At 40.9% G+C, this 17,942-nt stretch overlaps 1 protein-coding gene across 1 annotated transcript in view; it reads right to left on the bottom strand.

Annotated features, from left to right (window-relative positions):
- The window catches only part of CUNH1orf21 (chromosome unknown C1orf21 homolog), a 233,649-nt gene that overhangs the window by 102,179 nt on the left and 113,528 nt on the right, over positions 1–17,942 (bottom strand). Inside the window, exon 3 of the mRNA XM_003785627.3 lies at positions 11,069–11,163. Coding sequence (XP_003785675.1) covers positions 11,069–11,163 — 95 coding nt within the window. The remainder of the gene's footprint in view (positions 1–11,068; positions 11,164–17,942) is intronic.

Here is a 17,942-nt window from a genome sequence, read left to right on the forward strand (position 1 = left end):
AAAAAAAAAAAAGACTAAAAAACACCACCAGCTAGCCAAATGAACACTTCTCAATGCATTCCATCAGCACAAACCACTCATTATTTGTGCCACATCTCCACTTTTGGCTCGCACTGTTTCTTCTGCTTGAAATCCCTTTCCCAACTTCATCTGCCAAAGCAAACCTGGCGTTGTTCGAGGGCCTGCTGCAGTGTCATACCTCTCTGAGTTTCCCAATACCTCCCAGCGAGGGCCTACCGCTTGGTTCTCGTTCTTCCCAAGACTTCCTCAAGGCTCTCTTAGAGACTTATAGTGCACTCATCTGTCCTCCCCATGAGCTTCCTGAGAGTTACAACGGTGCTTTGTCAATCCCTATTTCCCCAGTGCCCACACGATGCCTGATAGTGAAAACTGAGCACTGAAATAGGAATTGATTCCAGATAAGGTGTCCTGGGACCCTAATGCCGTGCTCACCTGCACACAGGCAGGGGTTAGCGTGGAAAAGAGAAAAGACCATTGGAATAGGATGTCGGTCATATGCTGATACGCCTGACTTTCTGGGTAATTAATTACGTTGGATCAGACGCCACTTGGGAGTCATTGATTTCTGTCTGTGCTGAGATACATGTTACTATCACCCCTCTTCATGAGAGACTGAAGTGACCTATGATGATATGACCCTTCACGGAAAGGGATGATGACTCTCACAACCGGAAGTATGCCGTGCCTCACCTTTGTTTCCACAATAAAATAGCAGCTAAAAAAAAAAAAAAAAGAATCCAAATGAATCCAGGTGTCCTTTTAATGAGCCATAACAATAATCATTGTTGGGCTTTATGTTTACAAAGCACTTTTGTTCATGTTATTTTACTCTCACGACATTCTGGTCCTGAATCAGGAACTTTGCTTCTGCTCAACACTTGAAACTTAGAAGCCTGATTCAACAAATCCCTCATCCTTAGAGAATTAAACTCTACTCCGGTTCTATGCTAAAACAAATTCCCACAGTGCCAGAATAATCCCCAAGACCTTGACTGTGCTTGGCTCCAGGAACACAAAAATTCTAGCTGGATAAAGGAAGTCTTCTAAAGGTTGAAAAGGTACCATTCTGCCCTCCTCTTCCTTCAGGCCACAACAAACACGATAGTAGAGAATGTTGCTGTCCAAACCCTCTGCTGAAAGGAGATGTTATTTCCCTTACGAAACGAAAATGTTTAAGTAGATCGTGTCTGGGATGCTGACGCTATTCCCTGAATTATCTGCAAGTCCAGGCTCATGTCAACATTGCATCACGCAGGAGAGAACAAGCAAGGAGAGAGTAAGTTAGAACCAGGGGATCCAGGGATACTTCTCTAAATCAGATTCTATCTTCACTTTGGTTTGGTAACTCTTCACTTTTCTAGTGGACCCCCAAACCAGGGAGTACCTCCCTCAAGTATCGACAGACACCCCTTTCCCTCAACCCATCCCAGTCTCAGGATGACCTTAAATCCAACCTGCCCCTGGAAAGAGGGAGGGGAGGGAAGGAGAGGTGCTCCATAGAACCTGACACTTGGTCTATTCATACCAGTTTTTACTCGTCAATTTTTTAACCTTAGTCTCAAGAATACTCGGAGTATGTATTTAAATGGCATAGAAAATTGGGACAAGTCAAAGTCATGGTCTTTTTCCTTATTCGGTCTCCAAAAATAATGACTTGACCTTGCATCCGAGGATGAACACTCAAAGGTACATAGTCATTTCTAAGATCATCAGGGACACCCTTTACACAGAAGAGTCAGCTTGCTATTATATTAGCTGCTCTACAGAGTCACAGGAAAAGTAAACAGGGCGTTTATGTTAAAAAGAAGAGCTCAAATCACCTCTTAGGGGGTTACTAATTATGAGAGTGTCCATGGGAATGCTTCTGCCTGATCATAACAAACCTTATACTAGCAACTGAAAGTTCACAGTTGCCTTTTATTCCTTGCCTTTATTCACATGCCTTTTATTCCTCCTAAGGTACACTCCAATGATTAGAGTGATACGGTGACTTTGGTCTTGGGCATTTGTCTTTTCTTTTGACCCACACTTGCCAAATGGAATTGCAGAATATTCTGTGGCTTATGTCTCAGGTTGTCAATCAACCCAATGTTTTGGAGAACAGGAGCCCCCTTAAGTGCATCCTGTAGATGCCAAACTCCAAAGAGAGCTCTCACGGGTTTCTGGAGCATTTTCTCTCATCAAAGACGTCTCCTAATTTTCGAGGAGACATCTTCATTTCTGCCATCCGATGTCCTGACATTTATTGGAAATTCAACACACTGGAGATAGGTATGGAGGCTCTCACAAACTGAACATGCAGGAGGGGGATGTAGCCACACCTGAAACCTGCTTCCAGCCTCCTTTCCTGCTAAAGCCCAAGGGAATATTCTGTTCTTCTTGATTTTGTCATGTGTTCGTACTCGGGAATTGGTGACCTGGACAAGGGTGTTTCACATCAGCCTTCAACTCTATGGCTAAGACTGAAACAAACAGCTCGATAAAGCACGAAAGCGGCCATTGAATAGAAAAGAATCTTCTCGTGTATACAAAGATACCTGAAAGTAGTGAATCAAAACCCAACACAGTACGTGCAAAGCTAGGAAATACGAACAAACGAACCCCACCATCAAATGACTCAACAAGGGAAGATGGCTGGAGAATGACAAATGTCAAGTAAGGAAAGCAAGATAATGTTTCACTGGATGGTAAGAAGGAGCCCCTCGAAACTAAATCTGGAATGTTCTTTATATGTCAAACCACTTACTCTGGAGAGAGCAAGGAACGTGGATACTGTCGAGTATAGAGTAACACACCTTTAAATTATTTATGTTAACATTGTTAACCTGCATAAAGTGAGGCCGGGTGATCCTTGAATTTCCTTCTAACTGTCCTAATCTGTTAATCAGTCTTCAGAGAATGATTGAAAACTGAAGATATTTAAGATAACGAGGAAATCTCATAGTCCTTACAGATGGCCAGTAAGTTAAGAGTAGTTTTGTTATTATTATCTTATTTTAAAAAAATTAATTTGCAGTCACATAAATAATATGCTTTCTTGTGAAAATTAAAAACATTAAGTTTAAGGATGAAAATCTCCTTTGACTACCACATCTAATTTTTTCTAATCCACTCCCACCTAACCCAACTCTACTAGTCAATGTAACATCACAACAGCCAACCATAGCATTTTTAAGCCAGGAACTGTTCTAAAAGTTGAGTGGCATAGCTTTTGAATTTTCACAACTTCTCTCCGAGGTGGGTTCAGTTATTATCCCATTTTACAGAGCAGAAGCTGAGCTCTGGTGTGTGTAGTCCCGCATTAACCCAAGTATGCACTGTTAATAGTCTGAGACTTATCCATTCAGGTTTTATCTATGAATCTCCCTGTACGTGGGTGGCCATAGACAATATAGTGCTGATATTTTGTTTTACTTAAAAATCTTAAATGGCATTATACTCCACATATCCATTCTATAGTTTGCATGGTTTTTCTATGACAATTCATATAAGTCAGACCCATATTTCTGAATTTGCTGGCTTGCATTGTACACTCATCCCTACCATTCTTCTATTGACAAGCAGAAAGTTTATTTTAAATTTTTCATTTATATAAACAATGCTGCAGTGAACACCTTGGGTGAGATTCCTCAGGCACATTGGGTGGAAGTGCTGGGAGGAGGGTGTGCACGTTTAACTTTTAAAAGATACTGTTACACTGCCCTCCAAGATGCTTACCACTAGTAGGCAAATGCTTGTTCTCCTACAAACATGCCAAAATCTGTTATTATCAGACTGGAAGATTTTGTCATTCTAATGAATGAAAAAATGGGATTATGTTCTAATTTGCATTTCTTGGATTACAATGAAAGTTGTATTCCTCAACAGCATCCAGACCCGTAATTAAACGATACAATGTGTTAAAACAGCATGACATAAAAATGCATGTATACATTAAGCATATGACTTTATTTTAAAATACACTAATGTGCATTTTCTCTCTCACCTTTTGACAAAGGGACAAGGCTTCTCCTTGATTCCTAAGGTGTCAGGGATTCCTTACTCCACACATGCTTTCTGCATTAACCATATCCTTCACGCACATCTAAGATTCTCTGTTTTGGCTGCTTACGTAAAGCGGGAATGTAAAGGCCTTGTGAGATAATCTGAGTGCAGAATTTAATTTAATTTAATTGAACAGCGAGCTTTCAGCAATTTGCCTTCATCAAGACTTTCCAAAGCATTGAATGTAATTTCCACTGAAACACCTCTCTCAGCGCTCGGTTTCATTGGTTTTTGTATTATTTAACTAAATTACATAATTACAACGACATTCAACCAGTACAGACCGGTTGGGGAACCAGCACGCACGGGCACTTGGAAACACACAATTAGGTGTGGAAGCAAATGCACAGAGGTGTTCTAGAGAGCAGCTCACCAGCCACGCAGGCAAGCATGTCTGGGTGACAGCCAGGGCCTTTCAGAGAGAGATCTGTAGAGTATCCACTGTCCCTGGGATGTGGACCATGTCTTCACATGCTTCTCATCCAATATGCTCGACTGTGAACCATCTGTTCATTTACCTGTTTCTTTAATGAAGTATCTTTTTCTCAGTTAGACACAAGTGTCTTTATACATCCTAGCTATAGATCAATCCTTTGCCTTTTATTTATCATAAACATTTTCTCCCAGGCTATTATGTATGTATTACCTACTTTTTGTAGTTATTCTATTTTATAAAAATGTTTGACATATGAAACTTTTGTCTTCATAGCTTTTGCTGTCCACATCTTGTTTAAGAAAGCCTCACTTTGCTAAGGTTCCAAGCATATGCTCCCACGTTTTCTTCTAATACTTTCATAATTGTATTATTCCTCAAGTTCCAGATTAGGAACTGGAAGTCCAAAAGGTTTAGATACTAGCCCAAATTATAAAGTTGGAAATGGTGAAGTTAGGACCCATATGTTTGTTTGAGATTTTTTGTTTTTTATTGTTTTGTTTTGTTTTTGAGATAGGATCTCATTCTGTCACCTGGGCTGGAGTATAGTGGTGCAATCGTAGCTCACTAAAACCTCAGACTCCTGGGTGGCGCCTATGGCTCAAAGGAGTAGGGTGCCAGTCCCATATGCTGGAGGTGGTGGGTTCAAACCCAGCCCCAGCCAAAAAAAAAAAAAAAAAACTTCAGACTCCTGTGCTCAAGAAATCTTCCCACCTTAATGTCCTGAATAGGTGAGACTATAGGTAGGCAATGCTTCACCAGACTGCTTTTTCCATTTTTTATAGTGGCAGGGCCTTGCCATGTTGCTCAGGCTGGTAATGAACTCCTGGCCTCAAATGATCCTCCTGCCTTGACCTCCTAAAGTGCCAGGATTATAGGTACGTACAGGTCACTATGCCCAGCCTAGGACTCATACTGATTTTATCTATGTTTAATCTACAAAGCCAATATTATTGTTTCATGTCACCTTTCTTAAGAAGAAACTAAAGTCTGACAGAAGCAAAGTGGAATTTACAAATGTTATGCCATGAGAACAACTGGGATAAAGGTACAACTTTGTATCGTAAGAACATAAATGAATGACATATAAATGAATCGCCATTAGCCTGAGAAAACCAACAGCACTTATTAACCCTGTAGTCAAATGGCTTCAGTGACTGGCAGGGATAGCATTTATTGAACAACTACTAAGTGCTATGAACTGTTAGGTGCTAGATATTTAACAAAACTCCCAAATGATTAAGTTTTTAATCTCCTGGGCTTACCATCTGAAAGAGAAATGCATATTAAGATGATTAAAAACAGGTATCTCAAGATTGAGTACTATACAGGAGAAAGCCAATGCAATCAGAAAAAAAATAAGGGAGCACTAACACAGGTGATATGGTTTGGAGTGGGTTCCCTTAGATAGTGACATTCCCCCCACAGTATCAAGAACAAAGAAGATAAAATCAGGCAGAAATGAAAGAGTGGACTGTGGAGGGGGAAGGTATGTTCCAGGCTGGGAATAGAAAGTGTTAAGGGATCGAAATGGGCAAGTCCAGGCCTTACAAAAAATGAGGACCACCAAGGGGAAGGGATATTTTGAGCACAGAGGGCAGTGGCAAGACAGAAACCAAAGACTCATGTGGGCACAGACCAGGTAGGGAGCACCTGCAGGGGCCCTCGGAGTCCCCAGATGCTTTCCTTGATCACCGTCACTTCACCTCCCTCTGACTGCCTCATTTATTCCCAAATGTTCAGCCATCAGCTCAGTCCAACTGCAGTATTCATTCGTCTGTTCACTCGAGTCAACAAAAATCTATTGTACACCCCCTATGTCCCAGCAGTGCGACTAAGCTCCCCACCTTCATTTCCCTCCCTTCTCTACATGGATGTTCTCCAAGTTCCTAAAGCTTTGCTTGCTCAAAACCCACCTCTACTTTCACACTGTACTTGGAGTTGTGGTTTTTTAGGTCTCATGCCTTCTCTCTGCCATCAGAAAGTGAGCTCCCGAGGGTCCCCTGTGCCTCTGTGTATGCCAAGGCAGACAATCTAAGAATCTAGGAGTCACAGGGTTCGGTCACTGCACTTGTTACACTGTTGCACGATCAGTGGCTTAACTTTCTCTCTCGTGCCCTACCCTATAAGCTTTGTAAGGATTACCAACAACAAATAACGAACGCAAGGATGGATACCTTATATTTTCATCAAACACAATCTTCCTACCTATTTCACAACGTCACTGAGGTCACTATTTATTCTTACCACCACCAACCCATCATCTTTCCAGGGGGTCCAAATCTTGGTATTACCATCATTATCTCCCGATTTCTCTGCCTTCAAGGTGTCAAATCTTGTTGCTTCTATTTGTGAAGCCTTACCCAGATCTTTTCTAATCTCCTTGCCAACACCTTGGTTCAGGCTAATTGCCTCTTCCCAAAACTATTATGACTGATCTCCCATCTTATCTCCCCATACTAATCCACATTACATCTGCTGTTGCCACATAAACTTTCCTGAATCATAATGCTAGCCTGCCAATTCCTGGCTTAAAAACATGTGAAGCCTTCCTGTAATCCGACGCCTTAATTGTAGACTTCTCAGTTGGACGTCAAGGCTCCGCACATTAGCCCATCTATGTTTTTATTCCAATCTCCCACTGCTTCCCTGCTGACTTCCCCACTTCTCTGCCATCCTCTAATCAAACAGGACTATGTGCTTTTTATTAAACATACCTTGTCTTTTCCACCTGTTACTTCTGCCTGGGGCACTTGTCCTCATTCCACACTTTGAGGCCCACCCTAACTAAAACGTCAGCTTAGTAGACCTAAGCTAAACATCAGCTGAAGTAGATCCTGATAACCCAACAGACATGACCTCTGCCTCTCTGAGTAGCTGTGGTACTTTGTATTTCTTTCTTGGACTTCAATCTCCCTCTGTTTTAGTTATAGTCATTTGGTACTTATCTAGCCCACTGTAATACAAGCACCTTGAAACGAGGATCAGTGGTTTCCTAATTTTTCTGTTTCTCTGTAGAGTCTAGTACAAATGCCTTGTGAGAAGGCATCACCATCACAGTATTTATTGATCAATACATATTTGTGGAATTGAACTGTTCCCTCAACTTTACTGTAAGCTCCCTCAGGACAGGGACTTCAAGAAGGCTGTGTCTTTTAATACTTACTAAGTGCTTTGTCCATAGTAAGTTTCTAAAATATTCTTTAAATAATTTCAAGGCTGGGAGGGAGGGGGGAGAGGGTGGAGGGAGAGGGATTCGAGGGTTCACTTCTGTGGTTCATCTTACAAGGGTACAAGTGAATCTTTCTTTGAGTAGAATATGAATGTTTTGATATAATGACTAAGAAAGTTACATGAAGGCTATGTTAACCAGTTTGATGGAAGTGTCTTGGATTGTGTGTGAAAACACCACACTGTACCCCCAAGTGCATCAATGTACATAGTTACCATTCAATAAAAAAAAAATAATAATAATAATTTCAAGGCTCCTGAGCATGGTTTTTCAAAATACATATAATATTTAACATTTACATATTCAGTTAGAAATTTCTCACTAGCCTCGGCGCCCATAGCTCAGTGGTTAGGGCTCTGGCCAGTTACACTGGGAACCGGTGGATTCGAACCTGGCCCGGACCTGCTAAACAACAATGATAACTATAACAAAAAAAAATAGCTGGGCATTGTGGCGCGTGCCTATAGTCCCAGCTACTTGGGAGGCGGAGGCAAGAGAATCCCTCAAGCCCAAGAATTTGAGGTTGCTGTGAGCTGTGACACCACAGCACCTACCAGGGTAACACAGTGAGAGACTCTGTCTCAAAAAAAAAAAAAAAAAAAAGGAAGGAAGAGAGAAATTTTTCATTAGTTAACATAAAGAAAAAATAAAAAATAAAGAACACTGATCCTAGTACTCTTTCGTTTTGTATACTGACGCCTCTTACAGGTGCTTATCATGTGTTAGACACTACTAAAGTCTTAACAAACATCATCTCTTGTAATCCTCACAACAGTACCATGAGGTATATGGTTTATTTCTTTAGTTGATAGAGGGAAGGTTTAGAGAAGTAAAGAAATACCACAGGTGAGCAAGCAGCAGCGCGGACATTGGAACCCAGGCCATTTCTGTCTTGCCCCAAAGCCTTCACCATTGCACCACACTGCCTCGGTCGTGTTTCCTGACCTCCTTAATTTCAACAGTTTAAATTAAAAAAAAAAAATAGTTAAAAACCCTTTGACCTACGTTTTAAAATTTTCCCTAGAAACACAAGAATTTCTTGACATGCATCCTTTTAAAAGGATGCTTTTTATTTAAAAAATAGTTATCAATTAAACCTATTTCATCCACCTTCCAGGGGAAGCTTCAACTTTAAGAGGTTATCCTTGTATTTTAAATCAAGAAATATATTCGAACAACATATGCCTCTCAAAAGGCATTTGTATTGCAGTGGACAGGTTAAGTACCACATGACTACATATAGTCAATACTTGATTATACAGCCCCAAGGGTGATGTAGAGAATAAAGGCAACATGCTAACAGACAACCGACACCCCTTAAATTTTGGAACAGTTTGGATATTTCAGAATCAAAGATAACCACTGTCCATTCCCTAGGCAAACATTTACACACTTGAAAACGCCTATTTTCAAGTGGACCGTGGACCCTGAATGGCTAGCAGAATAAAAGGGTGAGGGTTAGCATGGATAATGCATCATAAATGCAGAATGACTAGAAATTTCTCTTTTCAAATCCCCATTTAGTCTGCAGGGAAAGGCACTAGGGCTGATTCTGATCACGGTGCTCAGAAAAAAACCATGCTGGCATCCAGCGGCACTTTAAGTACTCTGTGCAAACCGAGGGAGAAGGAAAAAAGTTTTATTGGGCCTCACTACAATGAGAGCATGTTGAGAAGAAACTCAGAAGCTGTAAGATGAAAGGTGTTGCTTCCTCTAGGATTCCAGAGATAGGAGCATGTGGAGTGGAGGTCACATGCCAGGAGTCAGATCCAGGGAGAGGTCAATGCCAGATGGGTGAATCGCTTGAGTTCGAGACCAGCCTGAGCAAGAGTGAGACCTCGTCTCTCTACCAAAAACAGAAAAACCTATCGGGTGTGGTGGGAGGCGTCTGTAGTTCTAGCTACTCAGGACTGAGGCAAGAGGATTGCTTGAGTCTAAGAGTTTGAGATTACTGTGAGCTATGATGTCACTGTACTCTATTGAGGGAGATGGAATGAGACTGCCTCCAAAAAAACAAACAAACAAAAAATTCAAGTGGAAACTATATCAAGTAATGACAAACTCTGACTTTTAGCAAAATAAAATACAAAAATGAAAATTGACATTTCAGCTATGCAGGTCCTCGATTTATCCATTTAAAATTAAAAAAAAATGCATGTAGGAAGTCTGATAATATTAAACTCTATTTAGTCACAGCTTCCTTTCCCAGCACCGTGAGTAGGATGAATCTCTGTGATTTATGTGATATTTTAAAATCCCCAATCTCACTTATGATGCAAAATTTCATTATCTAGAGTACTCTGGCTCCTTTAATATGATCTACAATACTCAGCTTGTTGATACTTCAGTATTTCAAGTTATAGACCATGTTTTCAGAAAAGAATAAAAGGAGAGGATCAGCTTCTAATGTTCAAAGTGGTTAATGGAAAATGACAGCCTTAAAAAGTCAGGAGCATTGGTTAATCGTTTGCCAACTCCTTCTGCTGTAGAAGAAATAAAAAAATAAAAAAAAAACAAAGCACCTAATAGAAAAGATGAATTTAAGTCAAGTGAAACTATTTCATGACATTGCAGATATCTTAAAATATATATTCACTCAATCATAAAGAAAGTAAATACAGGCCATCCAAACAAAATATACACAAAACCAACTTTGTTTCAACCCAACGGAATAAATGCATATTCATGACTTGTAACCCTCTTTTAAGAAATCACCTAATGTGGTAATTAGCTAAATATTTTTATAGAGATAGAATATTATGGTGAAATAGGTACACTGATTCTGATTCATATTAAAGAAAGACCCCTAAGTTCCTTTTTCAGACCATTACAATTCTCACATTAATGCAAAACCCACAATACCTTTAATACAGTGAATGTGAAGTACTGATTGTCTGGATAGAGATTAACCTTGAGAGTACATTATTTGCCTTTGAAAAGCAACTTCTTTGACGCTACACGTCCAGGATAATGAGATTTAAACCATTCATCCTGACCTAGATAAGAGTTAAAAGAGGTGGGGGACGGGGGACCCAAAACAATCCTCCCCTCATAAATCGCAGTCTTACTTCATGCTTTTTCCTTTAAACTTAGCTATTTTAAAACACTAATAATTTAGTATTTTCCCTGAAGCATTCCCTATCAAGATTAAAGAAGGGCTTATTCAGAGACAAACAGGATACAGGAGTAACTTGCGGCTTCCAGGCAGGCTATAAATAGCTACAGCATTTTCAAGAAATCCTGTGCCAGGGTGCAAGTTGCAGTTTAAACGTGCAGCGCAGATTTTATTACAATGGTGTCACCAAACTTCATTGTTAAATGAGAAATTCAATTCTTACCAGGTTCTCTTGGTTCCTGGCTGCTATTTTCTGTTCTTCCTCTGCCCCATTTTTCATGTATTTGACCTCTTCCACTGGTTTGATCCTATATTCATCTGAGTACCAAAAAAAGAAAACACATTTTGTAATTTTTTTCCCACAAGGGTAGAAAAGTGTCAGCAGAGTCCGATAGCATAATTTGTTAGACCCTTCCCCCTGCGCCTTTTATATGTTTGGAACAATCTGGAAGAAGCTGAAGCAGCGTCGTGCATCTTTTTATGAGGCCACTTGATTCTGTCTACTGGAAAAACCTCACCGCCATAGATGCAGCTTATCACAGTGTCACTGCCTGGTCTTCTCAGAGAGAGCAAACGGGCTCGCCCATCTCTAAACACTATCTGAAGGCTATACACTGGGGAGATCACATCATGGTCTAATACTATTTAAGAAAATATTCTTATTTTTTCCTCAAGAGAACATTAGCTCCAAATGCTTGTGGCAGCAATTTTCAGCAGTATATTCTTTCCCTTGATTACTTTCTTTTGAAAACACAAAGTACTATTTAAGACTAAGGCATTGTACTGATAGAAACAATTTGAAATTGGAAGTTTTCTTTTTGTGATCCCTATGTTAAATGTGAACAGTCTTCAATTGTTTGTCATTAAATATAAGTTACATGTATATCATATGCATACACACACACACATATCTGAATCTTTATAAAGTCACATATATAAAGACCCTGAACAGATCTAATTAGGTATATTACTCAAGGATGAAGAGTAGAATGGGATGCCCATGGGACGTGGACTTTGCCAGAAAGAGAAAATAAATCCTAATTATCAATATACACTACAGGACAGGCCGGGCATGGTGGCTCATGCCTGTAATCCTAGCACTCTGGGAGGCCAAGGTAGGTGAATTGCTTGAGCTCAGGGGTTCTAGACCACTCGGAGCAAGAGCGAGAGCCCATCTCTACTAAAAATGGAAATAACTAGCTGGGTCCCTATAGTTCCAGCTACTCAAGAGGGTGAGGCAAGAGGATCACTTGAGCCCAAGAGTTTGAGGTTGCTGTGAGCTAAGACACCCTGGCATTTTACCTAGGGTGATGGAGTGTGACTCTGTCACAAAAAAAGAAAAGAAAAGAAAATATACATCATAGGACAAACTCAGGAAGACTTGAAGCTAAACTTCCCCAGGCCAGATAGAGACTTGGTGATGACGATAAAGACATTTTCATCAGATTTCTGTCAACAGGAAATGACTTGGACACATCAAGGTCAAAAATAGGTGTGACTCTGAGTCGCCATTAATCCAATTAGTGAGGAGAATCACAGAAATTATGAAACTAGAAAATTTCATCAACCAACAAATTGATGATCGTTAGCACATGGCGTGGAGTGATGTCTAACTATGATGGACTACCTGAAAGATAGATGCCCGTCTGTAACAGAGTTTACCTTTCAGCTCAGGAAGCTGAAATATGTTTTCTTATTGCCTATGATTAACTGAGTACAAGGACCGTATTCTTACATAATTTCTTATCTTAGTATTTATAATACCATTTTCTAACGTAGTTTTTAGGTTTCCTCATACTACCTTTTAACGCACAACACCCTAGTATTTCTCCAAGTAATTATGGTGTTCAGATACTTCTCAAGATTATCATTCTTATGAATATACGCATTTGCATTTATCTGAATAAAGATTCTATTGTTTATGGCTAAGCCAACTGTTTTTTCCAACTGGCAATTCAGGGTAGTTATTAACTCTGATTTTCCTAAAGAAATTCGGAAGACAGTAATGAAGGAGCCCTTTGGGAATACTAAGTCCTAAACAAGTTAATCAGATCCACAATTACAACGTGAAAGAATTTCACATTCCAATTTGGTATTCAGAAGAGAAAACAAAGAAGGTAAATTAGTAATACTGACACATTCGATTATGGATTATTTACCGAGAAGTTGGAAAGACGATGACTTGTTTAAAAATAAAAGACACCCACAAAGGATACCTCTAATATAATTATGCGGAGGTAAAAAATAAAAGTTAAAGGGGGCCTCTCTAACTTCAGGTTGGGACATCAATATTTATAAACCATGGCTCATTGAGATAATTGCTAACATTTAACTGAACTAAACTGGGGTCTTAATTGTTTATGGTAGGTCTCTAGTTAAATACAAATCAACTGATATGCACATATACATGTGTATGTACCCACTAATATATTTATGACAATTCCAGTTGAGACTATGAGGCTATGACTTTGGTCTATAGGCTTTAAACCCTCATATGGACAGGAAAAGTCCTCATAAGGACAGGAAAAAGCATGTCATTTTAGGACCTAAGAAGAAACCTCTGAAAGACCCAGACAGCCCTTTGCCCACGGCAGAGCAAAAGGTACGTCCTAGCCGTCCTAGCCTTGCCCACCGTTCTCTCCCGTCAGCACAGCCACAGCTCAGTGTAGACGCACTCTGAGCAGCCCAGCAATATTCAGCCTCCATTTTCTTACCCCTCCAGGGAATACAACAGAATTGAAAACAGCTGACAAACTACTAATAGTTTTCTAATATTTTTCTCCAGCAAAATGGAAATGCTACTGGCTACATGGCAGCATTATTCAAACACAGGCACTTTTTTTTTTTTTTTAAACATCAAGACAGACTCCCCACCAATTTAAACAGGATGACAGGCTTTGCTATATCATTGACAACCTAGGCTGGCTAGTGGATTACGCAATGTGGCCTTAGAGGAACATAATAAAACCGGATACAAAGAAAAAGAACACAAACAGCAAGACTCCAAAACCAGACCCATGATTATTACTCACACAACACACTGCACAAGAGTCATCGTAGCATAAAACAAATGCCAGGAAGACCCTCAGAGAAGCTGCAGTTTGTACAAAGAACATGCTTAAAAACAGCCTGTCAAATTTCTCAAAGGCTGATGCTAGGCATGAAGACATCTGTCTGGAAATGACAACTCATCAACTAATGGGCCACATGTTCCCAAGGTGACACTGCCATCATGAACGGCCCCACCTGGCCACCTGGTCTGTGTGGGGTCCAGTGGGGTATTTCGGCTTCTGACAGTAAAGTAATCCAGTTTTCCTTTTGTTGAATACACCGGGGAATGAATTTGGAATTTGGGTCCCTTTATCAGAGCCCCCTGGGGGCAGCCTCTATAACAAGCCAGAGGGTCCTGGCAACAGAACCCTCGATTAAGAGCAGGGAGAAGCAGGATCCGTCTTCCTCTGCCCCTGTCTGGCTCCCTCCAGCTCCTTCAACACCTGTTCACAATTTTTCTTTTCTTCCTGTTGATCTTGTCAGGTGACTTATTAAAATGTGCGTCAGGAGCGGTAGGCTGACTCCCTGTTCCCTCCATGTAAACAGTTGCAGGCTGCGCTAGTCAAAATAGATCTAGGGGGAAAGCGAAGCCTTGGTGATATTTTTAGTATTTTATTCCTCAGATGACATCAGAGAGGGGCTGGGACGACTTGTTGGTAGTCACTGATCAAAAGAAGACTGAGTGAGAAAGTGTCAAAGTAGATTTAAATTTTGACCATTTTGGCAAACAACTAAAGACCCCTACTGACCTCAAAGAACAGCATTTGTCGAGGACTCTCCTGCCTTTTTTACTCCTGCCCCATCCAATACAGACATTTATGACCATCTAACTGTTTAATAATCCCCACATTAAACTCACTCCAGCATGCGCCTCCTGCTTTTAGTCAGTTTTGTTCATTATAAATTTAATGTTGAGGCGGATCTTCTATGTGCAAAGCTTGGGAGAGGTGAGATCAGGCCAGGGAGTTCCTATATCCCACTAATGACTTTCAACTATTTGGAAAAGGAAATTTTGTTTTTATTTATTTATTTTGAGACAGAGTCTCACTATGTTGCCCTTGGTAGAGTGCCATAGCGTCACAGCTCACAGCAACCTCAAACTCTTGGGCTTAAGCGATTCTCCTGCCTCAACGCCTGGCTATTTTTGGATGCAATTGTCATGGTTGGTCAGCAGGCCCGGCAGGGCTCGAACCTGCCACCCTTGGTGTACGTGGCCCACGCCCTTGCTCACTGAGCTGCAGGCGTCAACCTGGAAATGAAAGTGTCAAAAAGGCAAAGATCTGTTAGGGAATTAAGATATTGGTGTTTTCTAACAATAAAAACCCTCAAAAAAATTAGTAAAACTAGAAATAAAGATGCTCCCAACATCTGAATGATTTGCATTTCAAAGTACATTTCTGCACCAAATACACAAAATAAGTGGTTTCATTTCCAGGCTATACGATGGAAACAAAGTTAATTTAATGTAGCTGAGCCATGTCATTAAGCCTATGGGCACCTTGGTACTAGGTTTTGGGAGGAGAAAGGTAGAGACGGAGAATGGAACATTTCCTTCTACTGGACTAGTATTTTAAACAGGCACAACCTCTTCTAAATCCATCTAAAATCTCCAAGGAACACCCCCTACCTTAAGCCTCCAATGTGTTCTATGGGCCTCTTCATTCTCCACCCAACTCCGACCTCTATTGTAGCATTCTTTTAAGGTATGTCTCAAAGGCCATTTTCTTTTCTTTCCATAGGGTCTTGCTCTGTTGCCTAGGCTAGAGTGCAGTGACATCATCACTGCAACCTCAAACTCCTATGCTCAAGCTATCCACCTGCCTCAGCCTCCCAAGTAGCTGGGACTATGGTGCTCACCACCACACACTCAGCTAATTTTTCTATTTTTTGTAGAGCTGGGGTCTCTCCCTGATGCTCTGGCTGGTCATGAACTCCTGACCTCAAGCCCTCTTAGGTCCTCAGCCTCCCCAAGTGCTAGGATTATAGGCCTGAGCCACAGTGCCCAGCCAATTATAGAATGTCAAAGGCCACTTTTCAAACTTATATCTTCTTCACACCTAATCAAAGAGTTAAAGTAGGAATCTCTTGTTGCTTGTTAAAGTAGGAATCTCTTATGGGTGCCTATCTAAGCAGCACAACACAAAGGGAAAATATTAAGGGTGGATGTGTGTTCTGGACAGGAGTGGGGTGAAGGGTCCACAGTTATTTTTTAGGGCAGGGAAGTCACCATTGGGAAAGCCAGTCTTACCCAGCTTTTGTTGTTTGGGGGGAGTTGCTGAGCTTTCTGGATCTGTGGGTTGCTATTTTTGACCAAACTTGGAAATTTTTCCTTCCTTCCTCCTTCCCTTCACAAAGACTGCAGTGCTAGACTGAGAACTCAGGCAGTTCGACTTCACAGTCCACATTCTTTCTTCTTCTTTTTTTTTTTTTTGAGACAAAGTCTCACTATGTCACCCTTGGTAGAGTGCCATGGCGTCACGGCTCACAGCAACCTCTAACTCTTGGCCTTAAGCGATTCTCTTGCCTCAGTCTCCCGAGTAGCTGGGACTACAGGTGCCCGCCACAACGCCCGGCTATCTTTTTGGTTGCAGTTATCATCATTATTGTTTAAGCTGGCCCAGGCTGAGTGTGAGGAGACCCCATCTCTAGTTGGAGGAGTATCTGCTGGAACACGTGGGAACATGGTCCTGGTAACGTTGCATCTTTGAACACACCAGACTCGGTGTATGTGGCCAGTGTCCTACCCACTGAGCTACAGGTGCCGCCACACACACACGCCACATTCCTTTTTTTTTTTTTTGAGACAGAGCCTCAAGCTGTCGCCCTAGGTAGAGTGCCCTGGCATCACAGCTCACAGCAACCTCCAGCTCCTGGGCTCAAGCGATTCTCCTGCCTCCACCTCCCAAGTAGCTGGGACCACAGGCGCCCCGCCACAATGCCCGGCTATTTTTGGGTTGCAGCCATCATTGTTGTTTGGCGGGCCCGGGCTGGATTCGAACTGCCAGCTCAGGTGTATGTGGCTGGCGCATTAGCCGCTTGAGCCACAGGCGCCGAGCCACAGTCCACATTCTTAACTACTGTATCTTTGCACTCTGCTTTTAACTCACATCAATCATCTGCCTTATCCTACCTAATAGGTATTGCTACAATTTTTTTTCATTTTTGTAATAGTAGAAAATAAATATTTTCTATTTGTCTATTAATAGAATAAGAAAATATAAATAATTATGATTATTGTTAATAAATATTTGCCTTCTAAATATTCGGTGTATTGAACAGAAGTTTGTTGCAGATCCATTGAAGAGCAGAGAATACAAAAGGCTTAGATTACCTCAGCAATAATCTGGTTCGTTTCTAAAACTATCCTCAGTATAGTTGGGGCACCTACTGTGTGCTGGACTCCCTAATAAGCAATGCTGGGGATGCAAGAGCTCAGGAAACAGGGCCCAAGAGAGAACGAGCTGTCTCAAAGAAAAGAGTCATTCTCTGAGAACCTGTCTGGTACTTGGAATGCACTCCTCAGCACACACGGACTGACCTCATTCCCCCCCGCCACAGTTCACCGGGACAGCCTCTAAATTCGAAACAACCTATGAGCAAAGCAGAGACTCAGTCAGAGGACTTCATGAATCATCATCAATTTCCCTGACAGGTAGTTCCTGAACAATTATTATTGTATTCTCATTTGTAGAAAGTGATTTCATCTGTTCAATATGTTATTAGTAAGCAATTTCTAGGGTAATTGTAAACGGCTTATTCTAAATGTTTTGAACATATCTAAAACAAAGCTTTGGCACATTTAGTATAAAATATTCTCAGTTTTTTTCAGAGTTTGTTTTAAATCAACCTCCTAAAGGAAAACATTTCAAAATAGCATGATTTGACACATTAAGCTCTAATAACCTAAAAATATAATTTGTTCAAGAAAAGCAAAAAGATTATGTTTTTTGACTTAAATTTGTGGACACTAGACAGGTGTCTGGCCACTGGATCTCCAGTAGGAGATATATAAAGCCTGTACGATGTATTTGTGGACAGCACCTTTA

The sequence above is a fragment of the Otolemur garnettii genome, unplaced genomic scaffold (genome assembly GCF_000181295.1).
Source record: "Otolemur garnettii isolate 467f Iridium unplaced genomic scaffold, OtoGar3 scaffold00016, whole genome shotgun sequence".
Taxonomy (NCBI): domain Eukaryota; kingdom Metazoa; phylum Chordata; class Mammalia; order Primates; family Galagidae; genus Otolemur; species Otolemur garnettii.